This window comes from Zonotrichia leucophrys, chromosome 9 (genome assembly GCF_028769735.1).
Source record: "Zonotrichia leucophrys gambelii isolate GWCS_2022_RI chromosome 9, RI_Zleu_2.0, whole genome shotgun sequence".
In the NCBI taxonomy this organism is placed as follows: Eukaryota; Metazoa; Chordata; class Aves; order Passeriformes; family Passerellidae; genus Zonotrichia; species Zonotrichia leucophrys.
Genome location: NC_088179.1, coordinates 25,456,286 through 25,475,945, shown reverse-complemented (window position 1 = coordinate 25,475,945; position 19,660 = coordinate 25,456,286). Strand labels below are relative to the sequence as shown.

General features: G+C 39.3%; 1 protein-coding gene across 1 annotated transcript; it reads left to right on the top strand.

Moving 5' to 3' along the window:
• The first annotated feature begins 207 nt into the window (after positions 1–207).
• Positions 208–19,291, top strand: HPS3 (HPS3 biogenesis of lysosomal organelles complex 2 subunit 1). Its single transcript, XM_064721701.1, has 17 exons — positions 208–639; positions 1,617–2,111; positions 3,368–3,554; positions 4,531–4,616; positions 6,276–6,468; positions 6,736–6,817; positions 8,579–8,733; positions 10,256–10,364; positions 10,574–10,755; positions 11,114–11,291; positions 11,934–12,164; positions 13,801–13,986; positions 15,170–15,358; positions 15,922–16,029; positions 16,382–16,588; positions 17,917–18,007; positions 19,150–19,291. Exons 1-17 carry the CDS (start codon positions 417–419, stop codon positions 19,275–19,277), a joined length of 3,030 nt encoding a protein of 1,009 aa, XP_064577771.1. The 5' UTR covers positions 208–416; the 3' UTR covers positions 19,278–19,291.
• Positions 19,292–19,660: the final 369 nt, after the last annotated feature.

The window sequence follows — 19,660 nt, the reverse complement described above, 5'->3', positions numbered from 1 at the left end:
CGCTCCTGCTGGCCGTAGCAGCTCCAAGCCGTGCCCAGGTGAAAGCTGCTCTGCATACAAACCACCGACCAAACACGCGTCAGCAAGGTCTTCCATTCATGAGCCACCGTTGCCAGTCTCACACTCCTCATGGATCACTGGCAGTCAGTTTCTCTTTCCACTCGACAGCTCCACCAGTGTACGGCGCTGCTCTGCCATGACGGAGGATTCCCGGGGGTGCTCACCCAGCAGCTGTCACGCCAAGGCCATTCGGAACCTCGTACAAGAGTACCTGTGCCGAGGCAGCCACACGGCCGCCCGAGCCCGCCCCGCGCAGCGCCGAGCGGAGGCGGCTCTGCCCACCGCGGAAGTGCTGGGCGCCGCCCCGGCAGACTGCGGGTGCCCGCTCCGCTGCCGCGGCGGAACTTTTCGGGACCATGGTGCAGCTTTACAATCTGCACCCGTTCGGGTCGCAGCGAGTAGTGCCTTGCAAGCAAGAACCGGCGCACTTCTGCTGCGGCCAAGACGTGCTGTTCGTGGCCAGCACGGCGGCCAGCTGCAGGGTGGACGTGTTCACCGTGCGCGAACAGGGCCGCTGCGAGGCCCTGGGCTCCTTCGCCACACTGGGTCCGGTGCTGCGCATGGCGCACAGCTCGGCAGGTCAGTCCCCGCCATCGCTGGGTCCGTGAGTGCTCGGCCGGGGAGACCGGGACGCGTGAGGTCTGAGTGCGTGGAGCGGCCCTGGGGCTCCGCCGGGTGGGGATGGAGGGCCAGCAGGGCCAGGGGCGGGAGGCGGGCGGAGAACAAAGCCGCTCGGGCTCTGCCGCGGAAGTAGTGCCTGGCCCTCCCGCCCGCGTCTCCCTCGGGCTCTTTCTCAGGGTGCTTCCGAGGCGGAGGTGGGGCGCACCTGCTGGAGCGGGCTGGCCTGCCGGCCGGGTAGCAAAGCGCGGGCCGGTCGCAGCGCCGGCAGCGCTCGGGCCTGCAGGGAGGGTGGGAGCCGCAGCTCCCTTCATCGTCTGCCTCCTCCTCCGTGGCGGTCTGTGCACCTGCCCCTGACGGCTTTTTTTCTTTTTTCTTTTTCTTTTTTTTTTTGGAGAGGGTTCGTTGATTTTTGTGTGTGTGTGTTTTTTTTTTTTTTTTTTTTGGCGGGAGGGGGGTTTGTTTGTTTTGTTGTTGCTGTTTGTTTCCGGTTTTTTCTTGTTTTTTGTATTTTGTTTTTAGAGCACGGAGTGGGGTGGTCGTTCCAGCCCATTCCACAGCTTTTCATGAATCTATTGGTCCGTTGCTTTCCATGGTCTGTAGAGAACAAAACATTTCCTCATTAATGGATATCAGAAGGCGGGGCGGTGGGGGGAATCTTGTGTGCAATCACAGCTTACAGAGAGGATTCACACAGGAGTTACTCTGATCCTACATCTCTAAGTCTTTGCTTTTAGTAGTATGTGAAGTGTGTGCCCCCTAGCAAAGAAACTTGTGCTTTGTATTCAGTTAGAGGAAAATTGGTGAAAACTGTTTTTGGAATTTTTTGTAAGAGTTGAGACTTGAAGATGTTCTTTGTAGCATACTACAGCAGATAATGAGCTCAGAAACTGTAATCTATTTTTAAATTATTATCAGTATGACTGCTTTCTTTTAAGGAGACTATCTGGTGACAATTGAAGAAAAAAGCAAAGCAACTTTCCTGAGAGCATATATGAACTGGAGATGCATGTCTGCAGGGAGTTCTCGCGTGTGTGTCCGGATGGTTGGTCACAAGATGGAAGAGTCATACACTGAAGCCTTAAAAGAACAAATGTCAGTTGTTGAAATGCCACTTTCAGATCCTCCACTGTGCATTTCATGTTGTCCTGTGAATGGAGATCTACTTGTGGGCTGCAAGAATAAACTTGTCATATTCTGTTTGAAATACCGTGTCATAAACCAGAATTTGACTGTGTTAGATTTTGAACGCTCCTTAATTTTGCACATTGATAACCTCATTCCTGCCGAAGTTGCATTTTGTGCCAGACATATAGCCATAACAACAGAGCTGGATGTTCTAATCCTGAAACTGGAACTGATCCAGCAAAGTGCAGACAGGACAGAGCAGTGTGCTCAGGGAGTCAGTGCACCAGAGAAGGCTATGGATGGAGGTAGGTGCTGAAATAAATTTTTAAATTTTTTTAATCTCCAAGAATCTGCTAATTGATTCCCGTTGTTCTGAAAGTACTCTCAAACAAGGTCTTGGCCCTTCAGAAAATATTTCCAGATTGTCCTATCACTGACTATCAGCTGAATATTCTAGAGCATGAAAGGTTGTACCAACCTGCAGTTGGAGGTAACATTTCAAACAAATATGCCATCGTGCTCCACCTTTAGAAGATAGTACAGCCTCTGCAGACACAGAATTAGGTCCCTGTTTTAGGATGCCACAATGGGCCAAGTTAAAGTAGTAGTAGTTCAGTGTGCTGTGTTCAGAAAAATTATTCTATCAGTGTCACTGCCTAAGTAACTGGCTTACACAATGAGGAATGTTTCTGTGGTGATATCTGTATACTTTTTTAACTGTTAGGATCACAACCTGCCATAATCAAGCAAATTCTCCTTTTTCATTCCTTTATCTTATTCGAGAGCTTGTCTTAGAATTATAGAAATCCCAGAAATAGATGTACTCAGGAGGTTTCATTCCTGTATATTGCAGGATATCAATCCATATGTAATCAATTATCAGTTCCCACTTTTCCAAACATATATGTATCAGATCAACACCAACAAACCTTAGGAAGGTCCTTTCTTTATAATTGAAGAAACTTAAAAGGAGGGTCATTTAGAAATGGAAACTGTGCCTAGAAAACATTTATAGGTAAATAAGTCTTTTCAGATAGGGACAATATAAATGCAGTGTTCTTCACTGAGTGAAGATGGGTCTTTTTTCAGATAATGGTGTTCTCCCCTTGTTTTTTTTTTTATTACTAAAAACCACATGGAAAAGTTCTAGTTACCTTCTGAGTATTACTAGGGTTTGCTTTCCAGGATTTAAGTGAGCTAAAGATAACACAGCTTCCTCTGATAGCTGCATTTGCCTTCTCAAAACCTCTTCAGCAAAAAGTGAGCATTTTTTGATGACCAGTCATTTGTGGCACCAGTTGCCGTTGACTCACCTTCTAGAGTTTACCTGTTAGAGTTTTTTTTCCCAGAAATCTTGACTCTTAAGTATTCAGACTGTTAAGGCTTAAATAGGAATTGTTCCCATCTTCTAGTATGGCTGTTTTCAGAATCTTGTGGTTTGAGGAAGCCAATGCTAGCAGGGTAGCTGTAATTGGAGTATTTAATCAATATTGTCGTACTATTTTCTTACTGCTGTGGTTGGAGTGGTTTGAACAATTAAGATAGCATTTTCATTGCTCAGGTGTGAAAGATGAAAGTCCTTCAACACATCCTTTACAGCTTGAATTAGATGAGTTCATCATATGTCAGAAGCCAGTGGAACTGCTTGGGGAAGAAAGTAAGCTGTGTGAGATACCTGTCACACTGGAATGTACAGAGTTACCTACAGAAGACACAAAGCACTTCCAAGTGCAGTATCTGCTTTTCAGGTATTACAGATGTGTTTTCCCTTTTATGGGTTAATTTACTACAAAAGACCAAACTGCATTGTGTGTTTTGTCTTTTTGAAAGGAAATTCCTGATGTTTTGACTTCTGGGTGTTTTTGTAAGGTTTGGTGTTTCTTTTGAACTGAGGAAATCCTGGGATACCGAGGAAAGTCCATTTTTTAGTATCTTGGAATATTTCAGTTGGAAGGGATCTGCAACAATCATCTAGTGCAATTGCCTGACCACTTCAGGAGGGAGCCACTCTTAAAGTATATTGTTAAGGGCACAGTCCAAACGCCTCTTAAACAGTGACAGGTCTAGGACATCAGCCATCTCTCTAGGAAGCCTGTCCAGTGTTTCACCATTCTTGGTAAGAAAATGGTTCCTCGCATCAAGTGTAACCCTCCCCTGGCACACCTTTGAGCCTTTTCCAGGATCCCATGGAGAACAGTTCAGCACCTGTGCCTCCAGGTCCCCTCCTCATGAAGCTGATTTAGTCTTCCTTTTTCACCAAAATTTCTATCAAAAGCTAAGGAAGAATTGATGCCAGGGTCCAACAGTGAATTCCAAAGCAAAGCAGGGAAAAGGATGACACATAGTAGGAAAAAAATAGTGTTGGACATGGCATGGTGTTCCATATAGCTCAGTGGACTAAAAAGAAAGATGAAAAAAAAGATTAAATTGAGGTCAAAATCAGTTGTGGGATTTCAGCTGTGTGATGTCAAAATTTGACATGCATCTTGCAGAAAAGCAAAGAGAGAGGATTTAGGTTGCAGGAACTCTATTAATAGAGTTCCATCTAACTGTACCATGTGCTTATTTGCATTGCTATTAACGGCATTGGTAGTAGGAGTGTGGATTGTTGTTGAGTGTTAAAACATGAGCTTTCCTTCTTTTATCCAGTGCTGTTTACTTGTCCAAAGTATATAATTGTAATTTTTCACTGCAGTCCCATGATTTTTTGGACTGTTTTCCTAGACATTTTGCACCTGACCAGTCGCCTTTTGGGTTTTGTGAAGAGATGAAGTTGCACTCTGTTCAACTGCTTCCTGTGTACCAGACAGGTAAATGGATATGCATGAATACACCATGGACTGTGTCACAGGAGGCTTGTGAAAGGAAAGAGCTTCATTGTGTATCCTCTTTCATACACTGTGTGTGATTTTTTTTACATTGATTTGTTTTTAAATTGAGATCTTTTCTCCCTTTTCAATGATTTAAACTGAGCTTCTGTTAGCAAAAAAGTATTTTAATTCCCCCAAGTTCTACATAAAACTTGAACTAAAATCCCAATTCAACGCACTGTGTTGCAAACCAGTTACTCTTTACATTGCATTAATAAAATTCTCATTATTACAAGATACTAGACTGCCACTCAGCCACCTGAGGAAATCAGAGTAGTAAACCTTAATAATCACTAAGATACTGGTTACCTTTCTGAAGGGCCTTCATTAAAATTGGAAGGGATGAATGCAGATTTTAGGGGTTCACTAGCTCAAGCCCCAAAAGGTCCATGGAAGAATTTAATGCTGTATGTTAGCAGTCAGATTTTGTATAATCATAGAATGTCCTGAGTTGGAAGGGACTCACAAGGATCATAGAATCCAACTCCTGGGCCTGTGCAGGAGAACCCTAAGAATCCCACTAAGTGCCTGAGAACATTTTCCAAATGCTCCTTGAGCTCTGGCAGGCTCTGGGCCGTGACCACTGCCCTGGGGAGCCTGTTTCAGTGCCTGACAACCTCTGGGAGATGAGCGTTTTCCTAATAGCCAACCTAAACCTCCCCTGACGCAGCTTCATTCATTCCCTCAGGACCTGCATGTAGAATGCTCTCAGATCTCTGCTCCGTCTCCTCCAGGCTGAACAAACCAAGTGTTAGCCACTCCTCCTATGGCCTCCCCTCCAGACTCTTCACCATCTTTTTAGCCCTCCCTTAGTCTCTTGTCTAATAGGTTTATATCCTTCTTGTATTCTAGTGCCCCAAACTGCCCCCAGGGCTCAAGCTAATGCTGTCCCAGTGCAGAGCAGAGCAGGACAATCCCATCCCTGCCCCACCAGCAATGCTGTGCCTGATGCATCCCAGGATATGGTTGGCCCTTGACTTTTACTAACTCCTCACTCAGTTTGAGATGGTTTACTGTCTGCGAAGTAGCAATGCCTCATTTAACTTGCAGCTGGCTGAAAAGAATGAGCTACTTGCGATTTAACTGCAGCTGTCTTATGCTCTTGTGTGATTTACAGGCTTTGTTAAGAGGGTCTGTAGAATATGATCACAGCTGTTACCTACTAAAGTGGCATCCTATAAATTCTGCGATTTCCAGCCTTTCCTTCCCTTAAATAATACTTGCTTTTTTTGTGAGCTGCAGCTCTGGATGAGCATTCGTTCCAACTCAAAAGTAATTGTCTAAGATCAAGCTTTCAGTCCATGGATGCTTAGTTCTGGTGAATTTAGGACTCTCTAATGCTGTTACGTCTATAGAATTTCTTCTCTAGGTGCTACATTCATATTTTTGTTAAAATGCTTCCAAATGAGGTTATGTGTCATACAATTTTTTGACATATGCACTGAGCTTCATATAAAACTTCTTTTTACTAGCTACTAAGAAAACTAGTCTGCAGCTTGGGTAGGTTTGATTCTGTCCTTTAGGCATCAGGCTTGGAATGGAATCGCCGGGTTTTTATTTATGAAGCACATAAAATGCCTTTCTCATTACTATCTTTAGGAATTCCTGCAACAGCCTATGAGGAAACTGAGAACAAGAGAAAACTTCTGAGTCTCTTCTGCTTTTTCTCTTTACCTCATGTTGGATATCTCTACTCTCTTGGGAAGTTAGTAGAACTAATTTCTACTTACCAATATTCAGAAAAGTCAGAGCAGGCAGTCCTCACTCCACAGTTCCTACACGTCATTACAAGGTACTATGCTTATGGTTTTACTGGTAGTATTACTATGTTTCTCTGTGCTGCTGTCCTTTCAAAATTTTTTTCCCCTCTGATGCGTCCTTTGTAGCCTCCTGGAAATCTCTGGGTAGGCTCATGTGCTAGTTCAACATACTCTCCTGCTTGGGCTTTTAAGCCCATTTCTTCAAAGTAAAAAGAGCTGATTAACTGTAGTCTTGGCTACCTGACTTTTGCAAATCTAATTTCTTTTCTTCATTGTTGTGTTTTCTTCTTTTCCTCTAGTCAGAACCTGCAGTGCTTCACAGTGCGATGCAGTGCAGCAGCAGCTCGTAGTGAGGATCCGTATATTGACACGACTGTGAAGGTACACCTCTCATTACCTCACTAATGAATGGAAGTAGTGGTATGGCACTTAGTTTTAAAATCCTGTTTGCTTCTGGTGGCTGAACCAATAAAATAACATCCAAAATGAATGGCATGTTGTATTTTGGTGATCTACAGATGTCTCAAAATCTATTGTTGCCATGAAAAATTTTAGACCATTATAGAATGTTTTCAAAAACATGAAAAGCAATAAAATCACTTATTTTTGAAACTAAATTCCATGCTTTTCTGTATAAAATTGAACAAAGGGTGCAGAGTTTTCTTTTATTGTATAATGTTTCTCTCTCTTAGGTGTCCTTGAAAAAACATTTTTCTAAGAGGCATGTAGGCAATCAAACAAGTCTGCCACCAGATACTTAGGGCATGTTTTTTAGAATTAGGGCTTTTGATCCTTGGAGGTCTTAACTTTTCCCCTTCCTTAAATTGCTTATCAGTAAAAATCTATTGAATGTAAAGGTTGTGATATACATGAATAAAAGTAGTAGGAAAGATAGAGGGAGTTATATTGTAAGGTAGCATTTAAGGATTTCTTCTGAGCATGTAGACAGCAGATATAAAGAAACCATAGGACATTAGAAGTTTTATAAACTTTTCAAGAGCCAAACATGTATTCCCAGCTCTGGATAGGTAATACCAGCACGTGACACAATCTCTCCTGTCCATTCTCTAGTCTCAGCTTTCTGCATTTTTACTGTGTGTTACATTGACATCCATCATAGTTCCTCCGGTCAGTCAGCAGGCTGCCTCCTGTGTCTGTAGTTTCGGAGAGGTGTGAAGGCTGCAGTCCTACACAGATTTCCATGCTGTAGCTTGCCATCCGCGGTGTGTCCACCCACTCTGGCATGGATCCATCCATGGGCTACAGTCCCTCTGGGACATCCCTGTGCTGGTGTGGGTTGGGTCCTTCATGGGCCAGTTTCCCTCATGGGTATCCCTGCCCCAGTGTGGAGTTTGAAGTGTTATGGTGGTTATTTTTATTACTTGCCATTACTATTTTTCCTGCTGTTTTTTTAAACCAGGTTTAGAGCTGCCTCATTCTGGGTCTCACGAGCCCAGGGCAGTCTAGAGCCTCCAGACCACCACTGTAGGCCTCCACCTCTTACAAGAAATTGAGGTGTCTTCAAAAAGCAGGTTACTCATGTAATGCTGCGTTGTCTTGTTTCACTATATATGTTAATTTGTAAGTGTAGTATTTCATCTTTTTAAAGCTGTAAATTTAGAATATTTCTGTGAAAATGAGGCTGCATTTTTCAATTTTAAGTCCAATATAGATGATAGCATATGTTTTATGTAAAAAGTGCATAGAACAAATTGGGAAAGAAAATAATACTGGCTATGTAAGGTAACAATAGGCAAGCAAATATAATACTTCTATCTGTAATTGCTTTTTATAAGCAACTCAGATTAAGGCTTTTATAATCAGCGGCCAAAATCAAACTAATCAGGATAAAGTTTTCTGTGTTAGGCATCTACTTCAGATTCAATTATTTTGAGAAACATAGCTGAAACTGTGCAGTTGCTTTGAAGAGTGAAATAAATTTTTTCCACTCATTATTAAATAATTCTTGTCAGGCCTTTATGAGTATTTTTATTCTTGCTTATATGATGCACTCAAAGTTAGGAAAGCTAGTGGATGTTTTTAATGTCAGATCATTGTACAAAGGTTACTTTTTTTCTGATTTATTTAAAAACTCAATGTGCATACCAAGTGAAATTACAAAACAGTCACTTTCCTTTATAGGCTTGTCCACCTGTCTCACTGGATGTCTGTACATTAAGAATGCAGCTTTTTATAGGACCAAGAGCTATCTGTCATTTCAAAAACCATATAATTCTTTTGACTAAGGCAGACACAGAAGATATTACTGAAAGAAGAAAGCCTACCAGAAGGATGCTGTAAGGATTTGTATCTTTTAGGGAGCTGGTACTTACAGCTCTGTGTACAGTGTTGAACTTGTGGATATTGCAATTTAAAAGAGGTTCTTCTGTTGAAAAACTCTTGAGAAATAGTTGCCTTCTAAGTGACTGAGAAGAGCAATCAAGCTTTTATTTTTTTCAATTCTATTGTATTTACTGACATAGAAGAAATGAGCATAAAGTCACAAATGCCTGAAATCAACAAAATGTTAAAATAGCATTACTAAGAATTTATCATGAGAATTTACAAAGTATTTATCTTGAGAAAAAATGTAGAGTACCAAAAATATGTAGTGCCATAGCTACAGGTTACAAAATATGTCACAGCACAAAATGAAAATGTCTTATCTTTGCCTAAGAGTTCTTGCCAAGAAAGTTGTGAGGATCACTGTAGTTATCAATGACAAAAGTTGGTCAGACTTCGCCCCAAGTTACAGTTGTAGCCTGTGTGTAGCCAGAAGTAAATCTGACTTTTTACAAGTTTCCAAGGAAACTGCTATTCCCTTTCCAGTTTTGAAGGCTTTTCATAAAACAGCTAAGGAGCTGTTCTAAGCAGTTATTCAGAAACCACATTTATTAAAGTCAGTTTAAGTTAATTAACAAGAGTGGGACAGCTTTAGTTGATTGAGGAGTTAGTTGACCCAGTATTTCATAAAGTCTAGAGCAGACATTATTCAGAAGAAGATAGGGAGAATCCTGTAAGGAAAAACAACTATTCCAAATACTGTAGTTTTCTTGTATAAAGCACATTTTCTGCCAGTTGCATTGTTTCAAATATTCAAATATTCTATCAAATTGACATTTGAAGAAGATACACTTTTTGCCTTCTGTAAAAAATGTAATGAACAAATACTAAGCTACGTAGCAGAATCATTTGAAAATAAAGATGTAAAAATCTTCTCATCTGTACAGTTAAAATAAAATTTAAAAACAGAACAAAAAGAGTCTGTTTTCCTACAGTGTTTTTAACCTTAGGGCTTTATAGACCAAGCCAAAGTTTTAGAATAAAAGTATTCTGATACCTCTTTATCCCATGTGTTGGCAAACAGTGATAGAGCTGCAGGGGCAACCATGCACTAAGTCCTTACAGGAGATTAAACAGCTAATATAAATTACTTAACTGTTCACGGTGGGATTGGATAAGGCTCTGGGTAGTCTGACGTGTTCAGTGAGTGGCATCCCATGCCTATGATGGGAGGGTTAGAGCTAGATGATCTTTAAGGTCCATGCCAAGCCATTTGATGATTCCATGATTCCTGATACTCCCTGGTGTTAAGCACAGGAGAAGATGTAGTGGACAGTTCTGATGATGACTCTTATGTGTGAACATGCCTATCCCTGTTCTGTTATTAGCCAGTATGACTTAAATTCACAGCTTAACTCTTCAGCACTTACGTGTCTGCAGACATATCTATTTATGCATTTGAATTACAAAATGAGTGGGGTTTTTTTGGTTGCATAGTGTTTATTTCAACACTGACAACTCAGCATTTTTCTCTAGTTCCAGAAAGACTGACCACATCAAATCCAGAACAAATTCTGAGTCAGAGCCGGGTTGGAATTTATATATTATAAACACTGTTTCAACAATTCAGCTTTACAGAGAAATGGTATGCTCAACTCCTGCTTTTGTTATTTGCTAACTAAAAATAAGTACTGATAGTTAATCTCTGATGCATGTCGTTGCTGAATATGGTGTAATATATTTCTTGTGAAAAGCCCATAGTCCAATTTCAGACAGATGCTGTCCTCATTAAAATTATTCCTGTATATTCTTAATTTTTGTCAGTAGCCTAAGTATATGCTGTGTCTGTTCTAGGTAGAATATAGTAGAACTTATGAAAATGTTAAAACTGAGAGCTGCATCCATCTTTTAAGTGAGGCTCACTTACTGATCAGAGCAGCTATAATGGACCCTCATTTCCTTAAATCAGATGAGAAGGAAGATCTTCTGAGAGCATTCAGAGAAAGTTGTGCCTTCTTAGGAGACTGCTACAGCAGGTATGTTTTAGATGTCAAAGTGGCATAGGCATGTGTTTCCAGTGGTGTAACGTTAAAATGAAAATCCATAATTCTTTGCTATTTTACATTAATATTGCATATGTCATACAAACCTTTCTGTTTTACAAAACCAGCTTAGTCTAGTTTTCTTTTCTGGTTGTCTTTATTATCATTAAACAGAATTATTCAGAATTATGTTGAATTAAACAGAATTATGTTGAATATGAACAATATATGCAGATAACTGATGTGCCTGTGACTTTGTTTGAAGTACTTTTAGCTCTTACAAAGAGTGATGGCAAAAGCATTGCCCTTAGTTGTTTTGTTATTTTTTTCCTTCCTCTCTTATTTCCTTCAGGTTTGACACAAAGGATTACCACCTTGCTTTGCCATACTACAGAATGTCAGGTTTATCCATGACTGAAGTTTTAAAGAGACTAGTTTCAGAAGGTGATGAAATACAGACATACGAGAGAGGATTTATATTTTACTTAACTCATTCTCTTAATGAAGACTCAAATGAAGAATTAAGTAAGGTAGAAATAAGTTGGTTTATTTGTAATCTGCTAATTTAGTTCTGATTTTAAGAATTGTGTATCAAATATTAATCACTTTCCATTTGAAAATGCTGAGCTGCTTTTTTAGTTTTACAGTTATTCTTTTTCACATTATTTTTATTTTCCCACTGTTGTCGAATAGTAAGCAGCACCTGTGATGATTTGGACTGCATTCAAGCAACGTCTTACACGTTTGGCTATCATGATGCATGTTGCTATGATCTGGTTCTCACTTGCACAGAGACACTTCTGGTTTAGGAAAGCCCTGCCTCAAATTTTTGTCATCTTCCATTTCTGTAGCAAAACAGGCTGTTTCCTTTGATCATTGCTAAATTGTACCAATTGCTAAAAACAATTCATTTTGGTGGTAGATGTTCTCCTAGCATGCCAGAATATGAGTTGGATCACTACCAGTTAGAAATCCTTTACTTTTACCTGTAGGGAGGAGAGAGGCAGGAAAGGTGCTGTGATTTGATAGCTAAGCTGAACTTGTCTGTTTTTAAAAAAAACAAACAAACCTGCCACAAAAACCAAAACAATAGAACTGCAGTACTTTCAAATGCCATAGAAAAATGAACATCTGAAAAGTTCTGAACTGTCAAATGGCTTTTATTTCAATAGGAATCAGGAAATAAAGTTCTCCAGATACTGTATCTTGCGGACCCAGTGCAGCTGCCTGATATCCTTTGCAGTCCCAGCATGAGAAACATATGTCCTTTGACAGCTGTGAAGTATCTCCAGAAAGTAGAAAAGATTATGCCATCAGTGGTCCTGACACTTACTAAGGCTTTCTTTGCTCTGAAAATGGGAGACCTGGCAATGTATGAACATGAAATGCACTCCTATAAGGAGGTAAAGTATGCCAAGAGCGTGAGCTGTTCATTCTTTACAAAGTCCAGGGCAATAGTTTGACTTGTAGTTGCATTTTACAGTAAAAGAAGCTTCCAGTCACTCGTCTTTCTCCTGATAGGCTGTGTAGGCTCCACTGAGTGTCTGCAGTAACAGTAGAATGGAGGGCTGACATACAGTGGGACTGTACAGTTTGCCCTACAGGTAGGGTAGTCTTGTCTTGGCAAAAACTTACAAAATAAGCAAGTTTTGAAGCTCTTTATTCTTGATCAATTAGATGTTGTTTTACTGGGATGTAACCAACTCTGCCAGTGCTCTTCAGCTGCATGGGAGGATTGTATAGTAGCATTTCTTCACCTCTCCACCTGAAATTAATATGTGATATGCCCATCTAAACACCTGTATACAAACAGCCATTATAAAATTTTTATTGAACAGAATATTTGTTCATTGTTCTTACAAACTGAAGTTTCTGTATACAGTTTCACATCTTATGTGGAATCAAAGCACTTAACTCTTATTAAGACCAGATCAGAACCTACTTCAGAGCTATGAAATTAATAATTCCTCATCACTGGGGGCAAAAATGTTAGTGGAGCTGTCTCTGCCACAGATGTTCACATTGTGTGAGACCAGTCTGTAAATGACTTCTTGTTGAGTTTGATCAAGACTGTGGAATATTAAAAGGTAGTAGAGACTTTTTCTTACAGTGGAATATTGGGAGTCTAAACACTTTTGAAATAAATGGATAGCTGTTTCAAAGTTAGATATCGTGCTTTGGTGGAAAAAGTCCTGCAGAGTTTTTAAAGTTAGCTGGTTTTGAGTTGCAGGATCGGAACTGTGGGGAGCTGTTTCAAAAATTATATTCAGCACCACCTGCTTTTGCAGCACGATCAAGTGAAATTGCCATGTTGTGAGCAAACACGCTGTATGGATGTTATTTTGAGAATTAGGTGGCTTAGGCTTGAGTGGTTTTGGTTGGATTTTCTTTCTTTCTGATCTGATCTGTTAAATATGTTCTATTGCTCTTCACCTTTAAAAAAGCATTTTATTTCAAAGTAGGAAAAAACACTTTCAGAAAGCTACTCTTAATATTTCTTCTAGATCTGCCTTATATGTCTTGTGTAATTCATTTAATTTGCTTAGGCATTATTTTGCCACTGTCTTTAAAATGGGAATAATATGTTATATTCACCTTCATAAGCACTCAACTCAAAATAGCTTCCTGTTACACAAAGTGAAGCACATTTTGATCATTGTTTCAGGGGTATTTTCAAAATAAAATCACACTTCTGCAAAGTAGACTCTTGAAAAGTCAGCCAGTGATTTTTCAAACTACCCTGTATATCAAATGTCTTGGATTACTTAGTGAAATCCATTTTATGTGCACACTAACTCCATCTTTCAACTGAATATTACTTTCAGTGTTCAGGTACAAGGCCTGTTTTTCAGGAGTTGCTGCTCCAGAATGTAATTTGGATCTCTGTCTCTGGAGAGCTACTCTGTGAATTGCAGAAAGAATTTGCTTTCTTCCCTGCTTCCATCTAAATTTCACTGCCAGAGGAAATACTGAGTTTACTGAGCAGAATAATCTATATATTGAATTCTTTACCTGATTTGTATCTATTGATGTTTGTAGACAACACTGGCTTGCGGCTTCATTGGGCAGCCACGGCTCCTGCAGCAGCGTAAGGAAGGAATTGTTACACCAACTGAGTTTGCTGTTCACCTGAAGGAGACGCAGCCTGGTTTACTTGTGGCTGCCACTGTGGCTTTACATGAGAACAGTAAAATTGAACTAGAAGAAGCAGATACCTTTTTCAAGGTTGGCCTGTGATCATGTCTTTGCTTCTATTTTTTTCATAGTGACATTGTTGTGGGAAAGAAAAGCAGCCTCAGCTGCTCCTTCACTCACATTTCAGCATTTCTTTAGAAAGAGTGAGATGACAGGTGGAGATATTGTAGTCATGATAGATGATTACAGAGTCAGAAACCGTACCTTATGGAATGAAATACTGGTTAAGTAAAGCAAAAAAAAAGAAAACAAGAAACCAACCCATTAAGTTCTTTGCTTTTAACTTGTCATTTGAATGGAAAATACCCTGATCTCAGAACCCTTTTGGTGGCTTCCTAGTAATTGAGCTTTCTAAGGCCATGGAAATGGTACAGATTCTGGATAAGTTAATTCCATAATCTTCTTTTAAAGAAATCTTCAGAATTAAAACATACTTCTAAAGAATATGACTTAAATATGTAATAGATATGTAATGTTCTGATTATCTGTATAAATCAGTGAAAGAAAAGTATATGTCTGCAGTTTATAAGAAATACCAATAGCTTTTCTAGTGTTCCTGAAGTTTTCTTTCTCTCACCTGGGACTAGACAAATGTGTTTTTCCTTTATCTACAATGAATAGCAACACTCGGCTTAAAATACGTGTTCTTCAATGTACGTGTGTTGCAGTCTTAAGTATATCTGTTACTGTGAAAGACGTATATCAAAAAGAGCAAGTCACCAAGTTCCAATTAGAGCCAGTGTTGTTGTTTAAAACCATTTGGAAACCAAGTAAGAATTCTTTTTGCTAGCACAGCAGATCCTAAATCATCTTCCTTGTGGGTTCTACCATGATGCCCAGCTGAACTGCACAGCAGATGTTATAATGGACTATAGAGACTTCTTTTCAAGACACTTACTTGTCTATTGGCATATGTAAAAATGCTCCTCATTAGCAGTCTGTAAATACTTGCTGACAGTTGTACTGACATTTCTGGCAGTAGGGTTAATCTTGAAGAAGAAATCAAATCTGTTGGTCAGAACTGATTACCTTAAAATCATCTAATGAACTTGTTACTTTGCACAGCAGTGTATTACATAGAATCACAGGAAAAAATGAAATCAAAATTCTGCTTCTAGTAAAAGTGAAAAACAGTTCCTCCTGTTTTTTCTAACTTTTGCTACTAATAATCACCATAGTCTAACTTGCTGTCTTCTATCATTTTTGTTCTTAGATGCTGTGTAATAGCAGTGAAAACACTATTCCCCAGCTCCTGGTGGATTTCTGGGAAGCTCTTCTTGTAGTGTCCTCTCAGGAAAAAATACTTCAGGAGCTCCTACTGAGGGTTACTTCTCAGTATGTTTGGAGAATATCAAAGAAGCAACTTCCTGAGACTAAGCCATTGAAAACAACAGAGGATCTAGTAAGTTGTAAACCACACAGAGTAAGTTTTAGGACTGTAGTGTTAGGACTCCACAATCTATCCAAGTACCATGCTTAATATTTTAATTCTAGATAGTTTATCTCTTAAAAGAAGCAAGAGTGAAATAAAATAAGGTGATGTGCAGTTACAAATTAGTACTTCTGTCTTTGGCCACTCTTGCTCCTTGGGGACATTTGCAAATACACTTCCGACAGGAGTCAGCTCTGCATAGAAATAAGGGTTGAAACAAAACAGTGAGAATTTGTCAGGTGGGTTATTTACAATTTTACTAAGCTAACTAAATGAGGAAATCATGTGAATTATGAATTCTAAAGAATTGTGAACAGGAAAGCTGAAATACAGACGTTAATAAAAGTTATAAATAAATAGAAGTTTCCAGTGTATTTGTTATTAAATTGCACAAATCAGGAAAGAAGGGGTAGGTCCTCTTCTAAATTATACTATTTGAGATTAAATTTTTCTTTACTCACAATGAGCTTCATATGGTACTGTTACTAACAGTAATGTTTCTTCTTATTGCAACTTAATTCTGTCTCATATAGATAAATTCCTGCAGTCATTTTGGGTTCATTGTTCCATGGATAGCTTCCATAATGTCAGTGGGATGTTCATCTGACAAAGATTACCATGAAGACATCTCAAGACTACAGGTATGAAACAAGTATTACATCTTACTGCTTTACATCTTAAATCCATTCTGCAGATATTCATGATTCTGTGAATTACTTTCTCCAGCAGACTCTCCTCTTCCCCCCTAAGCTATCCAAGTCAAAATAAAAGGTTGACTGAAATGATGCAAGAAAAAAATACTGAAGAGTTCTGTTGATAACAGTATTTACACTTGCATCTGCTCTAAACTTGCTTTCCCAATTTTCAGCAATATTTATTAAAGGAAGTATTATTTCAGGAGTATTCGAGCAAGTAAGGGCTTTTCTTCTAAGGTTATGGTTAGCATTTTTTGCAATGTTTGTCTTAAATCCAAACAATACTTCTTGCCTTCAGTCTCTTTTATGCAGTCAGTCAATCAATATAGCTTCAGCGCTGCCACTTTTGGAGCCCCTGACAGAGGCTGACAGCGTTGGCCTCACTGTCCGTGTTCTCTGCAATACCCGTCTGGGCAACTACGAGGAAGCCATTGACCAGCTGCTCGCAAGGTGTCCTGGTGCAGCTGTGATCTACGCTCAGCATGAGCTGAAAGGTGACACTCAGGTGGGCTACTTTCGATACAGTGTTCACTATCATTTGGGGTTTTTCCCAAACTGAAATGCTCTATGTACAGATGGACTCTGGATGGATCACATAGCCTAGCTTTCAGGCAAAGTAAATTGGTTAGCTTGCGTTCCACCTCTTCCTTGGTGTTTTAGTTCCTTAACCCAGTCCTCAGTAATTGTAATGGAATATTTTTTCCCTCCAGTTTCTTTTGCCACTTACTCTATTCACTGAGGTAAACTTGAAGCATAGTCTTTTTAGATGGTACAGTGCCTCAGAAAAAAGAATATGTTCTTTTTGTGCTGTAAATGAAAAGCTTCTTTTTTCTCACTGACTGACTATGTTCTGAATTGTTTGTCAATGTTTATAAAGTGAAATCTTAGTAATAAGCTGACTGACAAGAGAACATGGTCCCTTGAATAAAATTGCACTAAATATGTTCTTCCTGTGTTCTAGTGACATCTTCTGACCTTCTAGCAATCAGAATGGTAGCAGTACACTAGTGGAAAGATTGTATCTTTGTATCCCATTTTCCCATTACACCTCTGTACAGTTTTAGCTTTGGAACTGAATTTATTCTAGTGTTCCAGGACTACAGGAAGTAGGCAATAGAAGTAATTTCCATTTCCCAGCACAGCAACTCAATCAATTGTATGGAGCTCTGCTGACCAGAGTCAGGAAATGTGATCTCTATCAGACAGGTAGAGAACTCTATCAGACAGGTGTACTAGAACTCTATTCAGAACCAGATTTGAGCTTTTTATCCAGATCTGGAAATCGTTTCTGTGATTGTTCCCACATTAGAGTAGAATGTGAGGTTGCAGTACTGCATCTGAACACAAGTGAAAGAAAATAGTTACCAGTTTTAAAGGAGGAAAGAAATCCCTTTCCTTCTCTCCATTCTTACCTACAAAATTGTGCACAAAACCTAATTTACTACTTCAGCTGTTGGAATGAGATACATCAGGTCAGGAGACAGAGCAATGCTATTCACCACTTTCCATCAAGCTGTTTTGAGAGAAAAAATTCTCTGACTGAACTGGTATTGCTAATTAGGTGATGGTTTTTGTCTTCTAAACTTTGTTCTATAGAGATATGAGGGACACTGTATAAAGAGCAGAAAAAAGTTACACTGAAGATTGAAAAACTCAACATATGCAAAATCACTGCATTTCAAAACATTATATAAACGAATTATTGAGTTCATAATAACTGACCTGTATTTGTACACATCTGAGCTTAGTTCAGGTTATTTTTAGCAGGTCTTTCATGCTCTTAATTTCAGTCCTTGTTCATTTATACGTTTACTATTGGATTTTGTGGGTTAGGCTCTGTGGTGGAACAAGCTGCTTCGTGAACTTTGCAAGAGAACTAGACTTACTGGAAATGACTGCCCCATTCTTATTTCATCACTCAAAGGTAAATCAACTGGTTGTGACTCAACGCTAGAAGGCTATGTTCATCAGCTAACATTGTTAATAACTGTTCAGACTAAGGACTACTGAGATGATAATTTGAAAAAAAAGGGGTCTTTTTCTTCAATTAAAGCTAATGCAGTTTAGCAGCCTATTTGGTCATTAGCACAGAGTTCTGCAATGTAGACAGTGTAGCCTCATAAAAATCAGGGCATTAATTTTGTATTGAAAACAGGTAAATTGTTGTAATCATACTCTTTCTGTATAGGTAAGGAATAGACATAATTTAAAAAGCCTACTAAACAGACTAATTCTGATTGTTTTTTTCTAGGCTAAATGACTATATTGTTCTTAGGTAATAGGCTGTTAGTGATAACACAGGGGAGGCTTAAGTGTGTATTGGTTATTAGTTCATAGACTAAAGAAAACAGTATGTTAATACTAAAAGTAGAGAAATTCACCCTAGTAGTTCTGTAGTCCTATCATTACACATTTGTAAGAAATTAATAACATTGTGTATAGCTGAGGGGCCGGTGTGATTGTTTTGAGAAATTAGGAATATTAAATAAAGCACATATACTGTTCAAAGTATGCTATTGGAAAAGTATGCTATGCCTGAGAAAAACAGCATTGTGGCATTGCATTGTGCAGCACAGTTCTTGTAAAGTCCTAGTTTCTGGTGCCAGCAGTTTTTCTTTGGATTTATTTTCATGCAGTAACTGTGTTGTAATTGCATAAGAACATACCATTACACAACTTGGTCTGAGAAGCTTCTTGCAGAGCATCCAGTTTTACAGATAGTGTTGAGTGAGGGTACTAATAAGATTTCTAGGGCTTGCTTTGCATTTCATGCAAAACATGTGAAATACTAGATCAGACTTCATTAGTGTTAGTGCCATGTGTAGACCCGATGTGTCTTGTTAGATAGAGGCTTGTTTTTGATTGAAGTCATAATTTCAGTTTCCTTTTTAGATGTCCCATAGTTGTGTTTGCGCACAAATGGCTATGTCTCAAATATCGTTACAGTTGCAATATTTAAATAATTTGATTATTTTAATTAATAATTACATTGTTAATGCTTTGGATTTTTTTCTTTGTTCCAAACTCAAAATACCTAAACAATATTTTCTCCCCTGCTCTGAGCAGAAACTTTATCAATTGTTGCAATGGAACTGGAGCTAAGGGACTTCCTCAGTCTTCTACCAGAAGATGGAACTGCAGCATTTTTTCTGCCACATCTTCTTCACTGCAGCCAGAAGAAGCTGCTGACCTAAAAAAATGACCTGTGGACCTGCTGTCCACTCAGCTACAGTGTGGTGTAATAAAAAAGTAAATGAAACAACCAGTAGAACTCCTTATAAGATACTGCGAGCCTCCCTTCACATACATCTTATGTCAACTGCAGAAGGACAGCTGTTTCCTGAGGCAAAGCATCTGTTTTGAAGCTAATTCTGGTGCCAAAGCAGCTAGGAAATAGAGACTCTACAGTACAACTGAACATACAGTGTTCACTGAAAGTAAAGTAGAAAGTCAGTCTTAAATCTTTGTTAGTTGGATCATGGACCTAGGGAGGAATTCAGGCTCAGGCATGTGTCAACTGTATGAGTAGAAGTGAGTACCTTACTCTTCCAAGTGGAATTGGGCCCAACTGACTTGA

What these genes read in the sequence shown, in the direction of transcription:
- HPS3 (XM_064721701.1), top strand. Translation starts at nt 417, where the DNA reads ATGGTGCAGCTTTACAATCTGCACCCGTTCGGGTCGCAGCGAGTAGTG. An exon ending in CATGGCGCACAGCTCGGCAG is followed by an intron (nt 640 to 1,616) that starts GTCAGTCCCCGC and finishes CTTTCTTTTAAG; the next exon opens with GAGACTATCTGGTGACAATT. An exon ending in AAGCCTACCAGAAGGATGCT is followed by an intron (nt 8,734 to 10,255) that starts GTAAGGATTTGT and finishes ATTTTTCTCTAG; the next exon opens with TTCCAGAAAGACTGACCACA.